Genomic DNA, 20,509 nt, shown 5'->3' on the forward strand with positions numbered 1-20,509 from the left:
TGCTACCCAATTATGCCCAATTATGGAGTCGTATGTAACATCACACGATTTGTACATTTTCTATTCAATCATTGTTGTTGATCAGCGGGATCTAGGAATAGGGAATAGGTATGTGTTTAGGGTGGGACTCATCAATTCTGAAGTTTTAAAATAAAACCAAAAATCTTCCCAACACCATTTACAAAATCATACATAACTTGTAACTAAGTTTTACAAAATCGGTATAAATTAAACTGTCAACGCAAACAATTGAACACATAATTATTGCACTTATTTTGTGCAGCAACCTACCCTACAAAATATACAAAAACGTATCATAGGTACTTTTAAAAATAAAGTTACAGACATTTTAACATTGAAAAAAAACATGTATTCAAATAACAGTCCAAACCATTTCAAATAAATGTAATCACTGGTTCACTTAAAAAATAAAACCTTTTTATTTCATTTCAGGCCAGTTTCTCTTCTATTTTCAAATTTCATTGAATGTTGCCCAAAGAGTTTGGAAATAAAAAGGTTTATTATCGTGATTATCCTTTCGTAGCGAGCGGGGTTTGTGCACCAACATGTTTGAAGACTATTTTAGCCAGCATACCGACGGACAGACAGAAAACTAGACCTGCTGGCATGAACTTCCTGCTGTTGTAGTATCTGTAATTAAAATAAAGTTTCATTATTACTTAATCAGGAGGTACTTAATTCATTTTTAAGGTAATTATTTCCTGTAATTTCGCCACTTTCCTGAGGAAATGATATCTTGTAACCATAAAAACTTGTGACTGTTATTTTCAGTTTTATGTTCTTATAGTTTTTATTTTCTGCAAAATATAACTCAAGCGTTTTAATAACAGTATGTACAAAACAAAGCCTCTTTCCCATTTAAAAGAATAAAAGCTGTTGAAGATGAAGTAATATTTCAGTTATAAAATTATAACTATTTACCTGTAACCCATAAGACCGCCGAGAGCAGATGTGGTGCCCAACATGAGAGTGTAGTTTGAAGCATCCTGACTGAGCTGGTATGCTCCAACACCTGGAAACCAAAGGCAGAACGGGTTATTATAATGATAAGCTTGGCATATCAACAGAAATGGTTGATTACATATAAAATTATATTACATACAAATGGTTGATTTTTTAACGTTTTATTTTTTTTCTGGAGCATGGAATGGAGGTGTCCTGGTGGCCTGGTGGGTAAAGGACCAACGTCTCAAGTATGAGGGAGCGGGTTTGATCCCAGGTCAGGCAAGTATCAATGCAACTTTTCTAAGTTTGTATGTACTTTCTAAGTATATCTTACACACCATTGACTGTGTTTCAGATGACACGTTAAACTGTAGGTTCCGGCTGTCATTGAACATCCTTGGCAGTATTACGGGTAGTCAGAAGCCAGTAAGTCTGACACCATTCTACCTAAGGGGTATTGTAGGAGTTGCCTAGGTAACTGGGTTGAGGCGGTCAGATAGGCAATCACTTCTTGTAAAGCGCTGGTACTCAGCTGAATCCGGTTAGACTGGAAACATGGTTGGGAGAAAGGTTAGGAGAATGATGAGCATGGAGGTGCAAAAAAGGCTATGGCATTTATATAGCTATAAGAAAGAGTAGTTTTATTTTTCCTTACCTAAAATTGAACCGAAGATGAGACCAGCTCCCAAGGACGGTATGGATCCTGCAAAAAAAATGAACTTGATTAAGTAACATGTTTGATTCTCAGAATAACTGATAAGGTGGATTTTGAGGTTCTGTTTTGTGTAAGGAGGTCAGCAAGCTGCTCAGGACTTTATAGAGTACAAGCATTTGTGTTAGGACAACTGCTCACTCTTGCAGCCTCATGGGACAACCATCTGATACGAACATTTATGTACTCTCCCAGGCAGGCGTATACCAATCACCAACTTCCAGACTGCTTTGTGAAAGTTTCTTACAACCCACAAAGTGTTATTGAAGCAATTATACAAATAATTAGCTATATAATATATATTGGCAGGCTTTCTTTTAGTGAAATTATTTCTGAAATCAGTCTCTGTCTATGTCCAGAGAATAGCCATTCACTATAGATAAACGTTATACCATTAACCAAACCATAACCAGCCATATACTGCTGTCATTGAACATCCTTGGCAGTTGTTACAAGTAGTCAGAAGCCAGTAAGTCTGACCCCAGTCTAACCAAGGGGTATTAGGTTGCCCGAGTAACTGGGTTGAGGTCAGATGGGCAGTCAGTCCTTGTAAAACATCTGTACTCAGCTGCATCCGGTTAGTACATAGTTGGGAAAAGGTTCGGGAGAGGAACCAGCCATATACTTGCCACCCATTGGTCAAGTCAGCGATTAGATGACTGAAAATAGTGTAACTCACAGTGAGTATGAATTCTGACGTAAGCATGTAGTAAGTAGTATGGCATGTTAACATACACACATGACGATAATAAATAATGGTAATTATGATCAAACAATTCATGTCAGACAATTGCAAACTTCATGTACGTGCAGATGTAATGTAATGTAAACATGGCTATTCAATTTAAATACAATAGTGTTTTCAAAGTTAAAACTTATACATCTTTCATAGTGCCTTGTGCCTTAACTAAATTATTTTTTTTGTAAATAGGAGAATGATGATGAGTAATCTCCTTTGCTATTGACGGAAATGCGGAATGAAATCACAGTCTATGGTTGAGAAATCTAATTTGGATAAGGCTAAATATAAACTTCTTGAATTACTACAAATTAATGCATAATTATAATCCATATTTGGACATTCTTTCATACATTCCTTGGAAACTTCTGCTCATATTCGGATAAAATATAGTCTATGTTACTCAGGAAGTGTAGCGTTCCAACTATGAAAGAATTTTTTAAATCAGTTCAGTAGTATCAAAGCCTTTAGGCTAAAAAGAAACAACAAAATGTTTTCTCTTTATTGTATTAGTATATAAGTGTAGATTAAATAAATAAATGTCTATTGGTTTGCATAGGATCTTTTTATAAATCTTATGCCACTAATCATAATTTGTTTGTAATGATCATATGATCGTGAATCAGAATGAAAAAATCTGATTACATAAAAGGAGGAAAAAGTTAATTGTTATATTGATAAACAAAGCAACTTTGAACCAATCATTTTTAGTAATGATGATATAGCATTAAAAAGGAATAGAACCTTCTTCAGCCTATTGCGTGCAAAAACACGTACTTAATAAATAAGATAAGAAAAAGTTATCAATATCGAACCAATTTTGGACTGATTACATAAAAAGGTAAAATAAAATGTAGCCAGAAATAATAGTCGCATTTACCCTCTAATTATTAGCAAAACCGACACCTGTTACATTATGTATTCATACAATTAAATATATTCAACGCTATTAAATAAAAAAAAAGCTAACCTGCTTTAGCGTAACCCATAATTCCACCGGCAGCGACGGTAGCGGCGTACGCGAAACCCAAGATATCGACACCCATTTTATTGGTAATTTAGTTTTTATTTTTTGTTCTGAAACTTTATACTCTTCGAGTATTTAATTGTTTATTTAATCAACACAACACGAAAAGACGTGCTAATCCTCGGCGGTTGCTTGAAGTTTGAAGTTTCTGTTCGGTTCTTTTTATGTCACTGTCAAATTCAAAATGTCGTTGTCATTTAATGTCAAGAATCTTGCAACAGCAACTGGAAGTCCAGCTTGAATTTCAAAACTATGACGTGAGCTAAAGATAAAATTAAATATTCAAAATAAAAGATTATGAATCTGTAATATAATATAAACATGTCGATGAAACTATGATGCTTCTATTTAAAAGAATCGAAATCCAATAAGGAACACGAAATTCCAAGGCAGATGTCTAAATGTTACCTTCCACTTTGATTGTAATAAGAACTGATTCGGTTCAACCGAATACGTCTTCTTGAGAAAAACATGAGATTTATTGCTGGATAGTCACACTTAATGACTGCTCGGTTTGTGGTGAAACTCAAACTAGTTAACTTTTTGTGGAAAAATGATTTTCGTTGAAGTTCAAATGAGGACTTCTACTGTTTTCTAGTGCAAATAGCGAATTATTGTTTTCTTTTCTAACTACACAAATTAATTTAAAAATATACTTTTTATTTTGACTGAGGCCAAAAGACACTTTTTGATTTTAGTCGACATCTCTATAGTTTTAGGTATTCTTTAATTAATGATGGACGGAGGGTTAAATCGGATTGAATTAATATCGAATTGGTAAATAGCTAACTGGTAGATGAGCAGTAAACAAGTAAATACATGGAAAAATTATCTGTTCCGTACCGGTGTTGTAAAGGTAGTCATACACAGTTCATCATAATATTCTTGTAGTGTTTCTGTCTTTCAGTGTGTATGTACCTTATTCTTCAGCAGCTGTCAAAATGACAAATCTTTCCATCACTTCTGACATTTGTCTCATAATAAAATAATTGCGAAATATGAAAATTCCGTAAAATTCTAGTTTTATCCGTCTCGATAATCCATTCCGTACATACTTCCACCTACAAATTTCCCGCTAAAATGTTATCTTAACCGCACTGAGATATTTCGTCATACTTTGCAATACGTCATAGATACAACTTCTCCAGCTGATTGTGTATAAAATTATGAGTTTCCGCGTGCAAGGCCAGTATTCAGTCGTTCATAGTTGCCGATAGCCGTCGGCTGCGCATTCGTAATTCAAATACTGCGCTTGAAGTATTTTTTGTGTGTGTAATATTGGCCGGTAACCTTGGTTGTGAGTGAGGCCGCGAGTACCTACCTAGCACAATTAAAAAAGTTAATCTAGTTGGTCACGATGTTGAAGAGTGCGTCTAAAGTGACAATAAATACGGGCAATGTGCTGAACTTGATCGATATCAAGAAGAAGGCTGGACAAAATGTAACCGAAGAGGTTAGTTTCTTTACAATACTGCTAAGAAAATAATGGTTGCTTGAATAACTATAGTTTGTATCAGTATGTTTTGGCTTATGTGAGCAACCTTTCCCACTAGTTTCTTTTTAGACAGGTAATGGATGTCTTATTAGAATTAGATCCTACTATACAGAGTTAAAATATGTACTTAGTTTTGAATTTAGTTTTTGTTTCTTAGTTCTTTAGACTAGTTGCACTTAGCACTATTCATTTATTGTGCGCAAAATAGCTTTTTTGATGCTTACTACACATTTGTTTGATAGTCTGCAAATATCTTTGGAGACTAGAGTCAATTGAGCGTAAAAGTCAACTGTTGTAGTGATTCAGCCTTTTTTAATTTATAGCAAGTATACAGAGAGTTCTTCTAATTAAGCCTATTATTGCTAATCTAAATGGGATTGTTCTTTTAATAATAATTTCATCTCAGTTACTACGCAATAAAGATAGCGTAAATGATGTAGTAAAACTAATAATACTGTTGTAAAGAATGAATTCTTTTTATTAACATGTTTTGTGTTTTGATGCAGTTATTTTTTTTTATTCAGCTTACATTATTTCACAGCTGGGCAAAGGCTTCATCCATAGCCTTCCTTATATCTCTATAGTAAACTTTTTGTGACCAACCTGCTAGGAAGCTATCCAAGTCTTATTTCGAGTAAAAGTTTTATTTGACGATTTTCTTAGACGCTATCCATTCAGTTAACAAATAAATTGACTACCACCAAAAATATACTGTGCTGTAAACTAATAACTAAAAAGATTAAAATAATTGTAGAAAGAATTAGTCTATTAGTAATGCAACAAGCTTATTTCTAACAAACACTGTAATATTCATAAATTAATAATTTGATTCAACAACAAGCCTTTCTACAGAGCAGTTTCACAAATTGAACTAAAACCATAAATTTCGATATTCAAAGCAATCAATCATACATATTGCTATTTAATACTATATAATCTACCTAGATATAATATGAAGTACTCAATAACTTCCTGTATTATTTGTACAGATAACTAATTCAATATTGGTCTACTACTAACTTCTATTTCTTATGGTTTTATCACCATGACTGGCAGATTTTTAACATATTTCATATCAGGTAACTTTTTTAACTGGGGCAGGATTACATCACCTACTTAGATTTATTTTGGGAAATCAACTTGTACCTTCTTGTTTGAATTGGTCTTATTGCGAAACAGGTAAACAGATGTTAATTGCATGTTGTAAGCTACGAATTTTCCTTAAACACGTGACGAACATCTGTTTAACTTTTTGTAGTAAGACCAATCGATTTATAAATCTACTAGGCAAATTGAATTATCATATTTTATGGTATGTAAAACAATTTTTGGAACCTTTGCATGGGTATAATTAATGCATTTTTATTCTCAAAACAGCAATGTTATCTCCTTATATATTTTTTTGTATAGATAAGCTACAAATCCTATGTTTTATGGAGACATGCTTTCACATAAAGAAGAATTGAGCATTAATCGCCACACTTGTTCATAAATTGTTCATTTACAAGTACATTCATGCAAGTTAATATATTAGTCATAAAACATACAATTTCCTCATATTCATTTTCATCATGAGAGTGTACAATGAAAATACGTAAACAATAGTTGAATATAATAATTATTTATTACCGGTACAGTCAACTTCAGGTCAGTGGTAACAGTTTTATAGGAAAATCGTACTTATTAATTATTAATTACCGCGACAAATTACACTCACATTCCCGCTCACACCCTGAAGACTATATGAAACGTCACGTCTACAATAGATACCGCAACTTCTGCAACAACATAATTAAAAAATTAAAACAGCAATATTATAGCCAATTAATAGAGGACAACCGAACCGACCCTAAGCGTCTCTGGAAAACAGTAAAATCAATTTACAGCTCAAAAGACAACACAAAAGAAGCCTCAAAACTAACAGCCAGTTCTGACGATCCTACACAGACACTCAACAACTGTAACAAATACTTTACCTCATTAGGAAAGAACCTGTCAGACTTAATTCTCGCTAAACTATCCGAAACACAAAGCTCTCTTGCTGATAAATACTCACCCATCTCAAAAAACTCACACTCATTCTTCCTTCACCCAACAGACAATACCGAAATCGATTCCTTAATAACTCAACTCAACAACGACAGTGCACCAGGCCCCGACAAACTCACACCAATACTTATTAAAAAAATTAGATCTTCTATCACCGAACCCATGACTCACATATTTAACCTAAGCTTAGAAACTGGTGTATTCCCAGACCGATGGAAAATTGCCTCAGTCAGTCCAATTCACAAAAGTGGTGCTACAGAAATTCCAGACAATTACAGACCAATTGCACTGTTATCTATTCTCTCAAAGCTACTCGAAAAGATTGTAAATAAACGTTTAGTCAACTTTGTAGAAAAACACAATTTAATTTCCGAAAACCAGTTTGGGTTCAGGAGAGGCAGATCAACCGAAGATGCGGCGAGGCTTTTAACAAACACTGTTGCATCGAATATAGAAAAAGGAGAAAACGCCGTAGGGGTTTTTCTCGATCTAGCCAAAGCCTTTGACACGATCTCGATTGATCTCCTTCTTGTGAAGCTAGAAGCAATGGGCATACGCGGCACTCCACTAGATTGGTTTAGGAGCTATTTGTCTAACAGAAGGCAGTTTGTCAAGGTTGGAGATGTCTCCAGCTCACTCTTACCGATAAATTTTGGAATCCCGCAAGGCAGTACCCTTGGCCCGACCCTGTTCTTACTTTACATGAACGATATCCTAAATCTGACTCTTGACAACGCTAAAATTATAGCTTACGCAGACGATACAGCAATCATATTCCATGACACCAATTGGAATCTAGTATACAAGCGCGCAGAAGAGGGACTACTGAAAATAGCCAAAGCTCTTGATAATAACCTCCTGACTTTAAACATTAAAAAGACTAAATTGGTAACTTTCTATAAAACTAAGAGATCCAAACCCCCGCAACATTTAACACTTCAATTTCACACATGCCGAAACAACTCAGAATCTCAAATAGCAGGATGTTCTTGCCCCATAATTGAACGAATACCCGCAATGAAATACCTAGGTATAACTCTAGATGACAATCTCTCTTTTAAAACTCATATTCACTCCTTATCCGGGCGAGTACGAAAACTCATACACGTGATGAAAAAACTACGTGACTGCACGCCCATTAAAATACTTCGCACTGTATATCTTGGTCTGTGTCAGTCAGTTCTTCAATATGGCATCTCTGTATGGGGAGGAGCCTCAAAAACTGTCTTCATAGAAGTTGAAAGAGCGCAAAGAGCTGTAATTAAAGTAATGCTCAAAAAAAGTTTTATTTACCCAACGAATGCTCTCTACAGTGACTTTCCAGTTCTCCGCGTACGACAACTATTTATCTTGTCCACAGTACTTCACACCCATATCAATTTACAACGCAGACCCGACTACCAGGATATAACCTCTAAGCGTACTATCAGAATACCCCTTCCACAAACCAACTCAGTTATAGCAAGACGCTCCCCTGACTATTTATACCCAAAAATCTATAATGAAGTCTTAAAAACCTGTGATATAATCGGCCTCAAGTTACACTCATGCAAAAAGATTATCAAAAACTGGCTTCTAACACTCACTTATGACGAAACAGAAATAATTATAAACAAGTAATAAAACCAGAAAGCAGATTCGCCCCTACAAGCTCCATGGCCATCACACTCACAAACACACACCCACACACACACACACACACACACACACACACACACACACACACACACACACACACACACACACACACACACATGCACATTACTTGATTTCTATTTTTTCTTTTTATTATTTCCTTATGTCGTCAATACCTCAATACCTGAATGTCGCAACTCGGACCCTCAAGACACAGGCTGTAGCTTAGTTTGAGGGTCATTGCCAAACTTTATTGTAATTCTTTTTTGATGAATAAATAATTTTGAATTTTTAATTTTGAATTTTGAATTACTATTGAGTTAAGGTGCATGACAGTTACCACTGAATAGCAGTCTACTGTACCTACATATGTTGCTATAATAGGTAACAAGGTATTAAATATGAGTTTCTGTTCAAGGCTAAACCAAAGTATTGTCCGAATCTTTATAAGCAACATAAAATAGTCAAGTGATACAAGTAATAGGAAAACCCATATTTTAAAGTCACAAGTATACGAGAGGGAAAATATTGTTAAGAGATAGACTTCTAGACTATGTATATTAAAGAGGAATCTAATACCCATTAACTGTAGTATAATTTTTGTAGGTTTACAGAAAGAATTAGCAAAAAAAGATTTCACACAGTTTCTCAATTTATTTAAACCAATAAAGTTCTTCACGCTTAAAAAAAAATCTAGCCAGTTTCTACGAATCTAACACACATTTTTTATTCCGTATTATTTCTTATAAGAATCATGTAAGAATAAAGTTACAATTATTATCTTTTATTAAAAAAAAAAACATTTTATTATTAAGGAGCAATTATGTTAATTAGTTTATAATGGGCTATTAAGTAGGCATGAATGAAATATGTAGTTATCTTCTTAACAGGAAAAAACTTTCCACAGGAACAAGTATTTTAGCAAGTCATAGAAGCAGCAGTCAGCAGTAGGAAATATCATATATTATGATGCAATGTTTTCAGGTAGATAGTAGTACTTATCTACCTGAAAACATCAAGCTTATCATCTTTGTATAAACAAACATAATATCTAATTGATAATCTATATTTCGTATCATCACGAGGTAAATATCTATTTAAAAATAGCTTATGACATCGTGTTCAAAATAGTGGCCAGTCATCTAATTAATAGTAACGCTGACGACTAAAACCTTTAAGGATAAACTTTAAATATTAAGAAAAAAAAGTCTATTTGAATAAAGAATGATGTCATAACCGGTTGATAAAATATTTCGCAACGTCATGGTGCGTCCAATGCTTATCTATGCTCACTGAAAGTTCAATTGAGTCATAAGCTTTACATGTAGTTAGCACACACAAATTCACATGTCATTCCATTCCATTAGGCACCCCACTCATATTTTACAAGGACATGCGGTAGAATTAAATGTCATTAGCAAATAAACAAATGAATAGGTAAACATACCTAATACTAGCGTCGCCGCATCGAGCACTTTATAACAAACAGTCCGTTTTGTCGTGTCATTATTGAAGGATTGCCATGCCTGCAAGGACCTCAATCCTCTTTATACTCTGACCTTTTCCCGTGAACACCCATTTCAATTCCTTCAGGAAATTTCTGCATTATTTCCTTTTTAAAGCAACGCAATTCTATCACCTCTGGTATTGTGAAAGCTACTTACGTTATATTTTATCAGGATACACAAAAGGGAGTAAGTTCTTTTGGCACGCGGGTAGAACCTCTAGTTCATGCATGTTGGGCTGAGTGATTGTTAAAAAAATATAACACGGCCCTGAAAAACAAACTGTGAATGAGTTGAGGTTCATAAAAATCTACCACTCACCTTCCCCTCATAAAATCTATGAATAATGTCGATATCAAAGGACGAAGCAGCAATATATTTTTATACTTGACATCATAAATCGCCGTGACTGTTCAACTTTAACCTAATACTGCCAGTCACTATGAAATACCTTTTTAATACCTAGTTTTTCATTATAAACGCCAGTTTTTATTCTTCGTGACTTCTCATTTTTTCTGTTACCTACTGGCGCCAGTTTATGACTACCACTGAAATACTCATTGCCTACACTATCCGTTCTGATTGGTTTGTTCCCACTAGTTCTACTGCTTAGTTCTACCGTAGAAGTAATGGGAACTTTTTTTCCATATAGTTCTACTATGAGATGTAACAAAATAGTAGAACTAGTGGGAATTATGATTTTCACTGGTATTCCCACTAGTTCTTCTGAACATTTGCAGTAGAACTAATGGGACATAATTTTGTTCTACTATACAGAAGAAGTACAGTCGACGGCCTGGGTGACATCTCGCCGTGTCCGTGATTATCTGTAGTTACCCCATACATCTATTACAATATTCTCTTCTCTGCTCTGCTACATGCATACTTACACTCTTTTCTGATGCCGGGAAGATTATGTTAAAAACATAGGGTTATTTTTAATCGATTGCGCAATGTAACTAGTAGATATCTTCTTACCCATGCCGATAAAAAATATATCAATGTTGCTGTATGTATTATCGTGGTAATTAATCACTAAAAAATCTAGATTATTTATAAATCTAGAACCTGTTTTGCATCATCTTCCGCTGTAGGTGTATTATGAGGGAGTGTCAGACTTTTATTGGCTAACACCTCTATGTTCCCTCTGGAGCTCTTTGAGTACCATTGACGTAGTATCTCTTTCGAATAATCCCGTAGCCACGGCAGTACAAATCTGGCATCTGTGCAAATCCTGTGATACACATGTGACAATCGTTTGTAAGACTAGAAGTACATTATGTAATAACATTGTTACAACGTGCACCTATTATACTAATGAACTAAGAACCATGTTAAACATTTTGCCTACTCAGAAGAATAATTGCATTGTCATACCCACACACACGTCTTCTTATAGTTACGCACACATACGCGTATTCATGGTAATCAAATGATGTATGATAACAGTGGTCTGTGTACCTTCTTTCAGCATGAATGTGTGTCAACATTGAAAGACAAGCTTAGTTTTATGCTATACAAGTTCTAATGATGTAATCACCATGTTTTGTTTCCTTACTCGGATGACTGGTTGATTTTGCATAGTTTCTTTGCTTTAGCGGAAGGAAACTGGGTATTCTTGACTTTGTTATTGATAGTCTCCACTTAGGTAAAATGGATTTTCCTAATTGATGGAATAAGTCATCGGTATTTTCTCATCACTAGTTTTAAGAGCTTTGCTGGCTAAGCCGTTCAGTAAGGCAATGTATATCACGTCTGTCTTAAAATAGTAACTTTTGCTCATTGCAGAAACCCGCACATGTAGATCCAAGTTTACAATTCAGTTCTTTCTGTTTACAAAACATGTTACATGCCTTGCACTGCAAATCCGATACTAAATACCAATTTTCTCCAGCTTTCAGAGAGCATCAAGCTGACACTCTCAGAATGGGGCACTCAGAATGGTCTACCCGTCCAAAACGGTGTTGGCCCCACTGGGGGTCACCCACAGACTTCTCACCACCATTCTGACTATATGGTAGTGTCAGCATCCACTGCTGACAAAGCAGAGGCTGTCATCAACATCACCAGACCCCATGATGACGTCAAAAACAAAATGGCGGAAGAGGAACGCAAGAATTTGAAAATTGGTGTCAAGATTTTCATTAATGAAGACAGTACGACTGCTTTGACGGAGTGCTTGGAGAATGGTAAGTTCTTCTTTTTTGATGTAGCTATTTATTTTACGTTAGAAACGATACCTATATTGAATTGGGAGTTTATTCTGCCACATCTTGTTCCCAAGAAAAAAGAAACCAAGGAGGCGGTTAGAGGCTTTCCATCTTAATTTATTTTAACGTTCAAAATGTTAGGGATATTTTGACTAAATTGTACCCCCAACAAGTGCACATACTCAGTTGTATGTATTAAAGATTAGTCACCAGCAAAGGTGTAGGTACTAATAATGTCGAATCATGACGAATATTGAATTTCCAGCTCTATTCCGGATTTCGAGACCACACGTTACAAGAAGTGCTAAACAGTTTCGTTTAGCGTAGAAACGTTATTCGTTCTTTTTATTCTATTTTATCGGTTCAAACATGTGGTTGTATCGGAAAAAATATATAAAAATAGGTACTTTAAATAGATATTAATTTCAAGTACAACTGAGTTAATTATAAGCCAAAGTTCAATTACTTATTGATTAATTGATATGATTGCGAAGGCGCCATGGAGAACAAATGACGAGCGGAGTTGTCACTACGGAAAATCTCCTAAGAAAGTAGCGTTGCTAAAATGCGGATGTTCGGGAGACGAGGAAAGTTACTGTCTCCGCCCTTATACTCCTTTAGAACCCGCCCATTTGTAATACTATAAATTACTATTATTATTTTTAGCCCATAATGTCCCACTGCTGGGCAAAGGCCTCCCCATCTTGCTTCCACACTTCTCAATCTTTCGGCCGAGTCCACCAGTTTCGACGATAGGCGTCTAGATCGTCACGCCATCTCTTCCGGGGCCTACCCCGCCTGCGGTGTCCACTGGGCGACGATAGTGGCCCATCTTTCTGGATGCATGCATAATACTATAAAAATCGATGAAAAAACAATATATCTACTGGAAAGTATATTTTTAAAATCACTTACGTATAATGTGAAAAAAAACAAGTCTTTCCAAAAAATCTGAGGTTGAAAACTACATTTGTTTATGCCAGTCCTGTTTCTTAAATAGGTAGTTTAGTTTACTATCAGGTATAACTACCCACTAGGTCTTTGAAACGCTAGTGATTGCTTTCTGATACCTTATCTTATCTCAATGATGAATAACGCTTAATTATCTGCAAACATAACAAGGTTTCTTGATCAGCACTATGATAAGCGACTGTAATCGTAATGAATTGATGGACATTTAAGAGTGATATATAAGTGTACATGTTTAGTATAGGTATAGACATGTACAGACAGATAGGTAATAAATGAATAGAAAAAAAAATATATGCTAGTGTTGTTAGAAAATCTTTCGCACTTGTCTGCAAACCAGTCTTGCTAAACGGTATGGTGTTTGAGGAGATCAGATAGGCTGTATACGACACACGTCATAAAGTAGCTTGAAAGTAATGGTCAGGCACGGGTTAGATTAGATTAGTTATGGTGGCCCTAAAACGTGAAGGGCAGAAGGAAATAGGGGGTTCAAGCTCAATCTCAAACACGTTTATATAAATTAGGCCGATAAATCAGCAATTTTAGAACGTCAAAAATAGCAGAAAGCCTCCAAAACGCCCACCTTTCACCACTTCCTTTGTGTTTTTGTTGGGAAGAAGTGCCAAAACAAAAAAATTGCCCATATTTTGTATGAATAAAGTTATTGATGATAACAAAAGAACTGATAAAATGGGTGTGTTCCTACAACCGTATGATATATCTATCGAATGATAAAGTATAATAAATCGTGAACTATGACGTGTAAATGTATCTAATCTTTTATTTATGTAACATGTTAATTGCGAATAAAGAATTAAAGACTTTGTTAATATTTATTGCTTGATTGGAACTACTTTTAGAGACATATGTACGGTAGACTGCACATCAGTGGTAACTGTCATGCACTTTAACTCAATAGTAATAAGTACGATTTTCCTATAAAACTGTTACCACTGACCTGAAGTTAACTGTACATAGAGTAGGACCATAGTATATAGGAACTGCTTTTAGATACATAGGATAGGATTTTGGGTAAGTTTGACATTGTTTTACCTACTACAAAGATTTGCGTTTATCTATAAACTAGCTGTTTGCCGTTAGCTGATAGTTTTCCTCGATAAACGTCAAAGATTTCAATGGTCTTTATCAAAATCCAATCTGTATTACAGATTTTTTTCAAATCATTCAATAAAACAAACTATACAGCTTTATAAGATAACTATAGATAAAGATAGGAACTCCTTGGAACATATGTTTAATAGATAATCTTTGAACGTCCTAACATTGTGAAATATGTTGTAATTTTTTATAGGGGAAATTGACTATCATTCTTTATCAACAAGGATCGAACTTGTTAAATAATAAAAACTAGTGATAGTGCAAAATTTAAATCATATATATTTTCTTGGGGTTTTATGGCTAATATCTAGAAATACCTATTGCATTTTTACAACTTTCCTGCTATTAGGAAATACCTGAATGCAAAATGATATATTTCCTCGCCTATTTTCTTTCGAACTACTGGAATTTTCCGTTAAGCTTATGTATACTTTTATAAAACTTAGGCTCTGATTCCACCAGAGCGGAAAAGAGAAGTTTTTAAAAAAGCAATTACAAATATATTTTTTTTTATTTGGATATCAAATCTTTTCGATAACTGATTTTTATCCCAAAGCGGAAAATTTCTATTAGTAGTTCGAAAACTTCTCTCCACTTTGTCCTGAGAGTTCAGTTGTACCTTTTTTATTTTTCTTAAATATTTTTAAGCACCCTGGAACCTTACTAGAATACTCAAATCTGCATATATACAGGAATTGAATCACACAGAATTTTACAGGATATTACGAAATTTTACAATTTAACTGAATTTTTAATGTAATGTTCAACCTCCTTACTTCCAGTATTCGGCGCCCTACACACAGCGTACATAGACAACGTGATTCTAGCGTACAACCCGGACATCCTGCATCGTGATGAAGCTAGCGATGATACCAACCTCAAGAACACACACGCTACTAAAGCCTCGCCTATTTCTTTGGGGAGTAATGGTGAGTACCTTTAGATATAGCTAAAAAGAGTTCCCGCGAAAGCTAATGGCGTCTTGCAACTAATTTCAGAGCACAGTTACACGCACGTGGCCCATAACCCTTGTGCTATTACTCTTGCCCCTGATACCTAAAAACGATTTCTTCACAGCGACTCGCACAATGCTACAAGCCGCCATTAAGTTTGGCACTAACAGTGTCATGACCCTTAAATTCAATTGCGAATATTTCTCAAAAATCACCTCAGTGATGATAATTTAAAAAATTGTTTTCCAAATCAATGGATGGTACCTAATCATACCATACTTCTAAACTCATTTCTAGATACACGAATTGTCTCTTTCATTAATATGATTTAGGGCTGAAACCTGACCATGGCTAAGGCTGGCATGATATTAAGAGTTCTTCTCCACACACCAGTATTATAAGACTCTAGTAAATTCTAGAATGTTCTGCAATACTTATATTTATGCATTTATTTCAGTGCGCATGTCGAGCACGGAGGTGGAGGCCGACAACGAGGCGGACGCGCGCAAGTGCGAGGCGATACTGCCCGGCATCAAGATCCTGTGGGGAGTGCTCGAAGATTACGTTAAAGAAGGTAATAATTGTACTTTCTCTGACCTAAAATACTAACCTCCCCACTCAAAGTCATTTAATGGTTACTTGAGCCATTCCTTAGTGAAGGATTTGTATGACATTCCGTCACTAAGGAGTGACTTAAGTAATCATTAAATGTCTCTGAGTAGGGAGGTAAATCTGTAACCTAAAATAAAAATACTGTGTAAGCTAATATTTAGACTGTGGTTGTGTCTAGATTTGGAAGACTGTTAGCAGCCGACTGAATCAGGGAATTTGAGTTAGAGTAAACTCAAATTGAACCAAAAAACTAAATCAAATTGGCCACTAACTAGATGGTCGGTGCAAATAACGCTACAAACTGCGCAAAGTAAGCAAAACCAAGCTACATGTGGACACTCCATTTTAAATATGTGGAAGAGCGAAAAAAGCGAAGAGCGTAAACCAATACGCTGCAAACTCAGTCGGCTCCTAAAAGTTTGCATGCTGGGGATACAGCCTGCGATATAAATTCTATATTTGATGCTGGCTACATTGTAGCTTACCATGAGTATTTTTTTTATTTATTATTTTTCTTAATTTTAATATGTTCGTTCCCAGGTCGCGTCCAACAGTTAGGTGTAGCAGACGTAGGCGGTGGTTGCCTGCGCAAGCTTCACGCATGGGCTCGAGTACGCCCCGCTATAGCTCAGATCAACCTAGCTTCGTGCTGCGTGGTGCCGCCCGCGCTGCACGCCTTCTGCCGCGCTAATGACGTGCAGCTGCTGACGCATGCTGACCCGCCTGGTAAGTACCTGAAAATATCTTAAACATGGTCACAATCTCCCATGAGTGATGTCCTCCTAGCCTATTATCGGCTACGGTGACTGTTCTCATTTATGGAGATCAGCGAACTGCGCAAGACATACTACAGTGCACAAGCATTTGCGCAGACACAAGTGCACTCACTATTCCTTTACTCTCATTACCCGATGGGACGGCAATCCGACACGACCGGAAAGAGATCAGGCGCAGGACCAACATTTACGTGCTCTCCAATCTACTGGTGTATCAATTACCTACTTCCAGACTCCAAGCTACTGGATTCATTGCTGAACTTACCTTATACGTCCTCACCCTAATCATATTTATTTTTGCAAAAACACTCTATTGTAACAATTGTCCACAGATCTACTCTCAATCGCTGCCGTAAAGACGCTCTCAGACGCTGGGGTCGGTTGTAACAACTTAGACTGGTGTGCTCGCTACCAAGTCCACATCAAATGTAGGGGAGTTCTAGCTCTTAAGGGCTACGTATGTAAGGCCACCATCGGCAACAAATCAGAAAAAATAGATAAGATAGAAAACATATAAACATAGGTAGGTGTGAACAACATTTGTGTTAATATTAAGCTATTTATTTAAGCATTTTCATGTTGCGCGAATGTGGCGCCACTGTTGCTCTACAGTTTTAGTGGCGCTGGTATGCAGATTTATTCCCTTTTTTCCAAATTAAATTTAATACAAAATTGTATTTAAAAAACCTTCGAGAGCCCCCATGAATTTGTACACACTAGCAGGTCAACCTACCGTAATCTTACATATTTTATCAATCGAACATCAACCTTCAACTATTGTGATAAGGTCGAAAATCACTTTAAGTAGGTTGACTTGCTGTTGTCTGGACATTCGCAAATACTTATGAAAACTAATTACACATGTTAATAAAATAATATAAAAGTTATGGGATGGCAGGGAGGGAGTTTGGACTTTTAAGTTTCTGAAATGATACAAATTCCTCTTTATAAGAAAGGTGCGGATTCTGAATGGACTCAAAATATATTTAGAAAATATCCAAATCAACAATTATTTAAATAGAAAATTTCAGTGCAACCTTTTTTGAACATTAATTTCAGTATTTGTTTTTTGGTATTTTTTAAAATTCGTTACTAGCAACACTCCCAGTTTACAATTTGGTAGATTGTTTCTCAAAAAATAAGTGATTTTTCTAATGGTGCAATAGAATTTGTTGGTCTTAAAATGCAAATAAATACTTATCATTTGAGAAACATTCGATTACCAGTGCATTTTAGATAAATAGGCTCATTTTATGGCTTAAATTGTGATATAGTTCGATATACTATTAAAGCATACTATCGTATGTACTTATAATTGTTACTTACACTTTTCTTAGACACTGCAAACATAAACTTCACTTGAAAGCTACTATTTAAAATACAGAATATTGATTTTAAGACTGTTCTGTAAATCGGTATTTTCATGTCGATATTATCGATAAAATTTTCATCTAAAATATCGATAGCCTCTTATATTGTGCCATTATTTCTATCTTTGAAGGTATTACATCAAATCGAGGTTTGTTTTTATCGATAACATGATTATTAAAGTATCGATTTAATTGTACCCTTTGACTATCGTTATCAGTGTCTATGAAAAACAATATTATAGTTGGTGCACAAGCTAGGTTATGTGGTTATTTCAATACAATTATTTTAATGATTAATATATGTCAACTTGTCTATATTACGCAATAGAAATAGGTATATTCTGATTTCAATAAAACCTATCAAAACTATATCGTTATTTTAAAATCACTTTTAACTAAAATAATTTTGCAAATCGTTCCAGCCGTCTTTGAGTAATCGGTTTACATAAAGATCCCAAAACTCCACCTTTTTGGGAAGTCGGTTAAAATGGGCTGTGAAAAACTCATATATTTGCGTTAATTACATTATAGATGAGTATATACAAGTTGACATATATTCTATATTAAATAGTTACCTTATAAAATTGTTGTTTAATACAATGAAATGGTACTTCGCAGTTTTGTGATAAGAATTATTGTTAGAATCCATTTTGTAGGCAAGAAAAGTTTTAACGCCTGGACATTTGGTTAGAGCAATATTTCATATTTACAGCAAAGTCAATTCAATTTAACTATAATTATTTGATTTTTATTTTTATTATAGGCGAAATGGTTGCAAAGAGAACGTCTTTTTTGAATTGAATGACTACATTTTTTTTAAATTAAAGTATTGCAAAGTCCACATAATTAATTTCACAATACATTTTCGGGGTCATGATTACCATCATACCAAGGATGGATGACCAAACTATTGTTTTTTTTTTGCTATAGGTGCTACTTTTCTTGCCTATAAAAATGCTGTTTTTATACAGAATGTTACAAAACCGTAAGAGGGTAGATAATCTAACGGGCAGTTTTGTAACATCCTGTACAATATATTATTATAGTATTTCGATGCAGTTAACCATAGTTATATTTTATCATTTAAACAGGTTATAAATAAAATTGAATGTATGCATGTACGGTCAGGATAATTTTATGCGGATCGTACTTAGGATTTGTAATCTCATTTTACACTTAATTTTATTGGTTACTTACAGCCAGTTTCTTCATCAAAAGTAAAAATCAAAGTAATGTCTAAAGTAAAAGTAACGGTCAAATTCGCTTTTTCTATTAGTTTTGCTGTCACTTTAGCCTTGAAAAAACGAATTTGACCGTTACTTTTACTTTATGACATTACTTTGGCTTTTACTTTTGATGAAGAACCTGGCTGTTAATTTTGAAAATTCATCAGTTAAAGTAAAGGCGAGTTGCACTATGTAATTTTGATAATAACCAAACCTTAACCAGCCGTTAGATCGGCGATTTTAAACAAATGGGTGGTTTCGTTTACGTTATAGAGTGCAATCCACACTTATTATATTCAAATTATAATTATTTACGGTTAAAAAAGATTCGTTACTTAATTTTTGAGTCGCGCTTAAGTCCATTTTTAACTGGATATAAAATTTTATCTATGCGCCTATCCTATCAGTAGCGTTGCATTTTCAAAATAGATGGTGTCTAATAAATTAATACTGCCTTCATTAATAGTAAAATAATTGTACAATCATAATATCATAAACCCAGTAATAGTGAGATATAATGTAAAAAATTGTTACTATTGACATCTTGACATATTTTTACTATAGCAACATTCCGACGCAAACGCCCCCAAAAAGGTTGTAACACATCAAAATGGCGCCTGACGTATAGTTTTTTTTTCATGATTAACAAACAATATTACACGTACAAAGTATGCCCCTTTAAAATATAATATTACGATATATTAAATATATTTAAATAAGTTATTCATACATAGGTGCCTCATACTTAAAATTAAGATGTTCTATGTGACCTTAAAAATGCTTAAAAAAGTGTAAAAATGTTTATAATACATTCAAAAATGTATCATGTAAGATGAAACCCGAATTGTTTTAAAATTAAAGTATTTATTGAATAATTTGGCTTTGTTTTTATTTAGTTCCCTATTTAAATAATTTATACGTTTTTGTGCCCAAAAACAAAAACGTGTCTTGAGACTGCTTGCTACTATGAATATACTATCCTATACCTGTAGCTGGAATGGAGGGCCTATTTTAAATTGTTGTCGGTGTACTAATAGCTCATGTCTCGAGGAGTTTATAGGCTCCTCTATATACGGGTACGTGAGGTAATTTCCCGGAACGCCAGTGAAACCCCGGGAAAAACATCCAGTAATTTAAATCATGAAG

The 20,509-nt window shown here is 34.8% G+C and overlaps 2 protein-coding genes across 2 annotated transcripts; one reads left to right on the top strand and one right to left on the bottom strand.

Annotated features, from left to right (window-relative positions):
• Positions 1-347: 347 nt before the first annotated feature.
• On the bottom strand, positions 348-3,597 carry LOC110381448 (transmembrane protein 14C). Its single transcript, XM_064041537.1, has 4 exons — positions 3,388-3,597; positions 1,622-1,669; positions 943-1,033; positions 348-651 (listed from the first exon to the last, which is right to left on the bottom strand). Exons 1-4 carry the CDS (start codon positions 3,461-3,463, stop codon positions 531-533), a joined length of 336 nt encoding a protein of 111 aa, XP_063897607.1. The 5' UTR covers positions 3,464-3,597; the 3' UTR covers positions 348-530.
• Positions 3,598-4,394: 797 nt separating this feature from the next.
• Positions 4,395-20,238, top strand: LOC110381446 (glutamate--cysteine ligase regulatory subunit). Its single transcript, XM_021341788.3, has 6 exons — positions 4,395-4,897; positions 12,023-12,317; positions 15,209-15,355; positions 15,837-15,953; positions 16,532-16,717; positions 17,100-20,238. Exons 1-6 carry the CDS (start codon positions 4,802-4,804, stop codon positions 17,282-17,284), a joined length of 1,026 nt encoding a protein of 341 aa, XP_021197463.1. The 5' UTR covers positions 4,395-4,801; the 3' UTR covers positions 17,285-20,238.
• The last annotated feature ends 271 nt before the right edge of the window (positions 20,239-20,509 follow it).

The sequence above is a fragment of the Helicoverpa armigera genome, chromosome 25, assembly GCF_030705265.1.
Source record: "Helicoverpa armigera isolate CAAS_96S chromosome 25, ASM3070526v1, whole genome shotgun sequence".
Lineage (NCBI taxonomy): Eukaryota > Metazoa > Arthropoda > Insecta > Lepidoptera > Noctuidae > Helicoverpa > Helicoverpa armigera.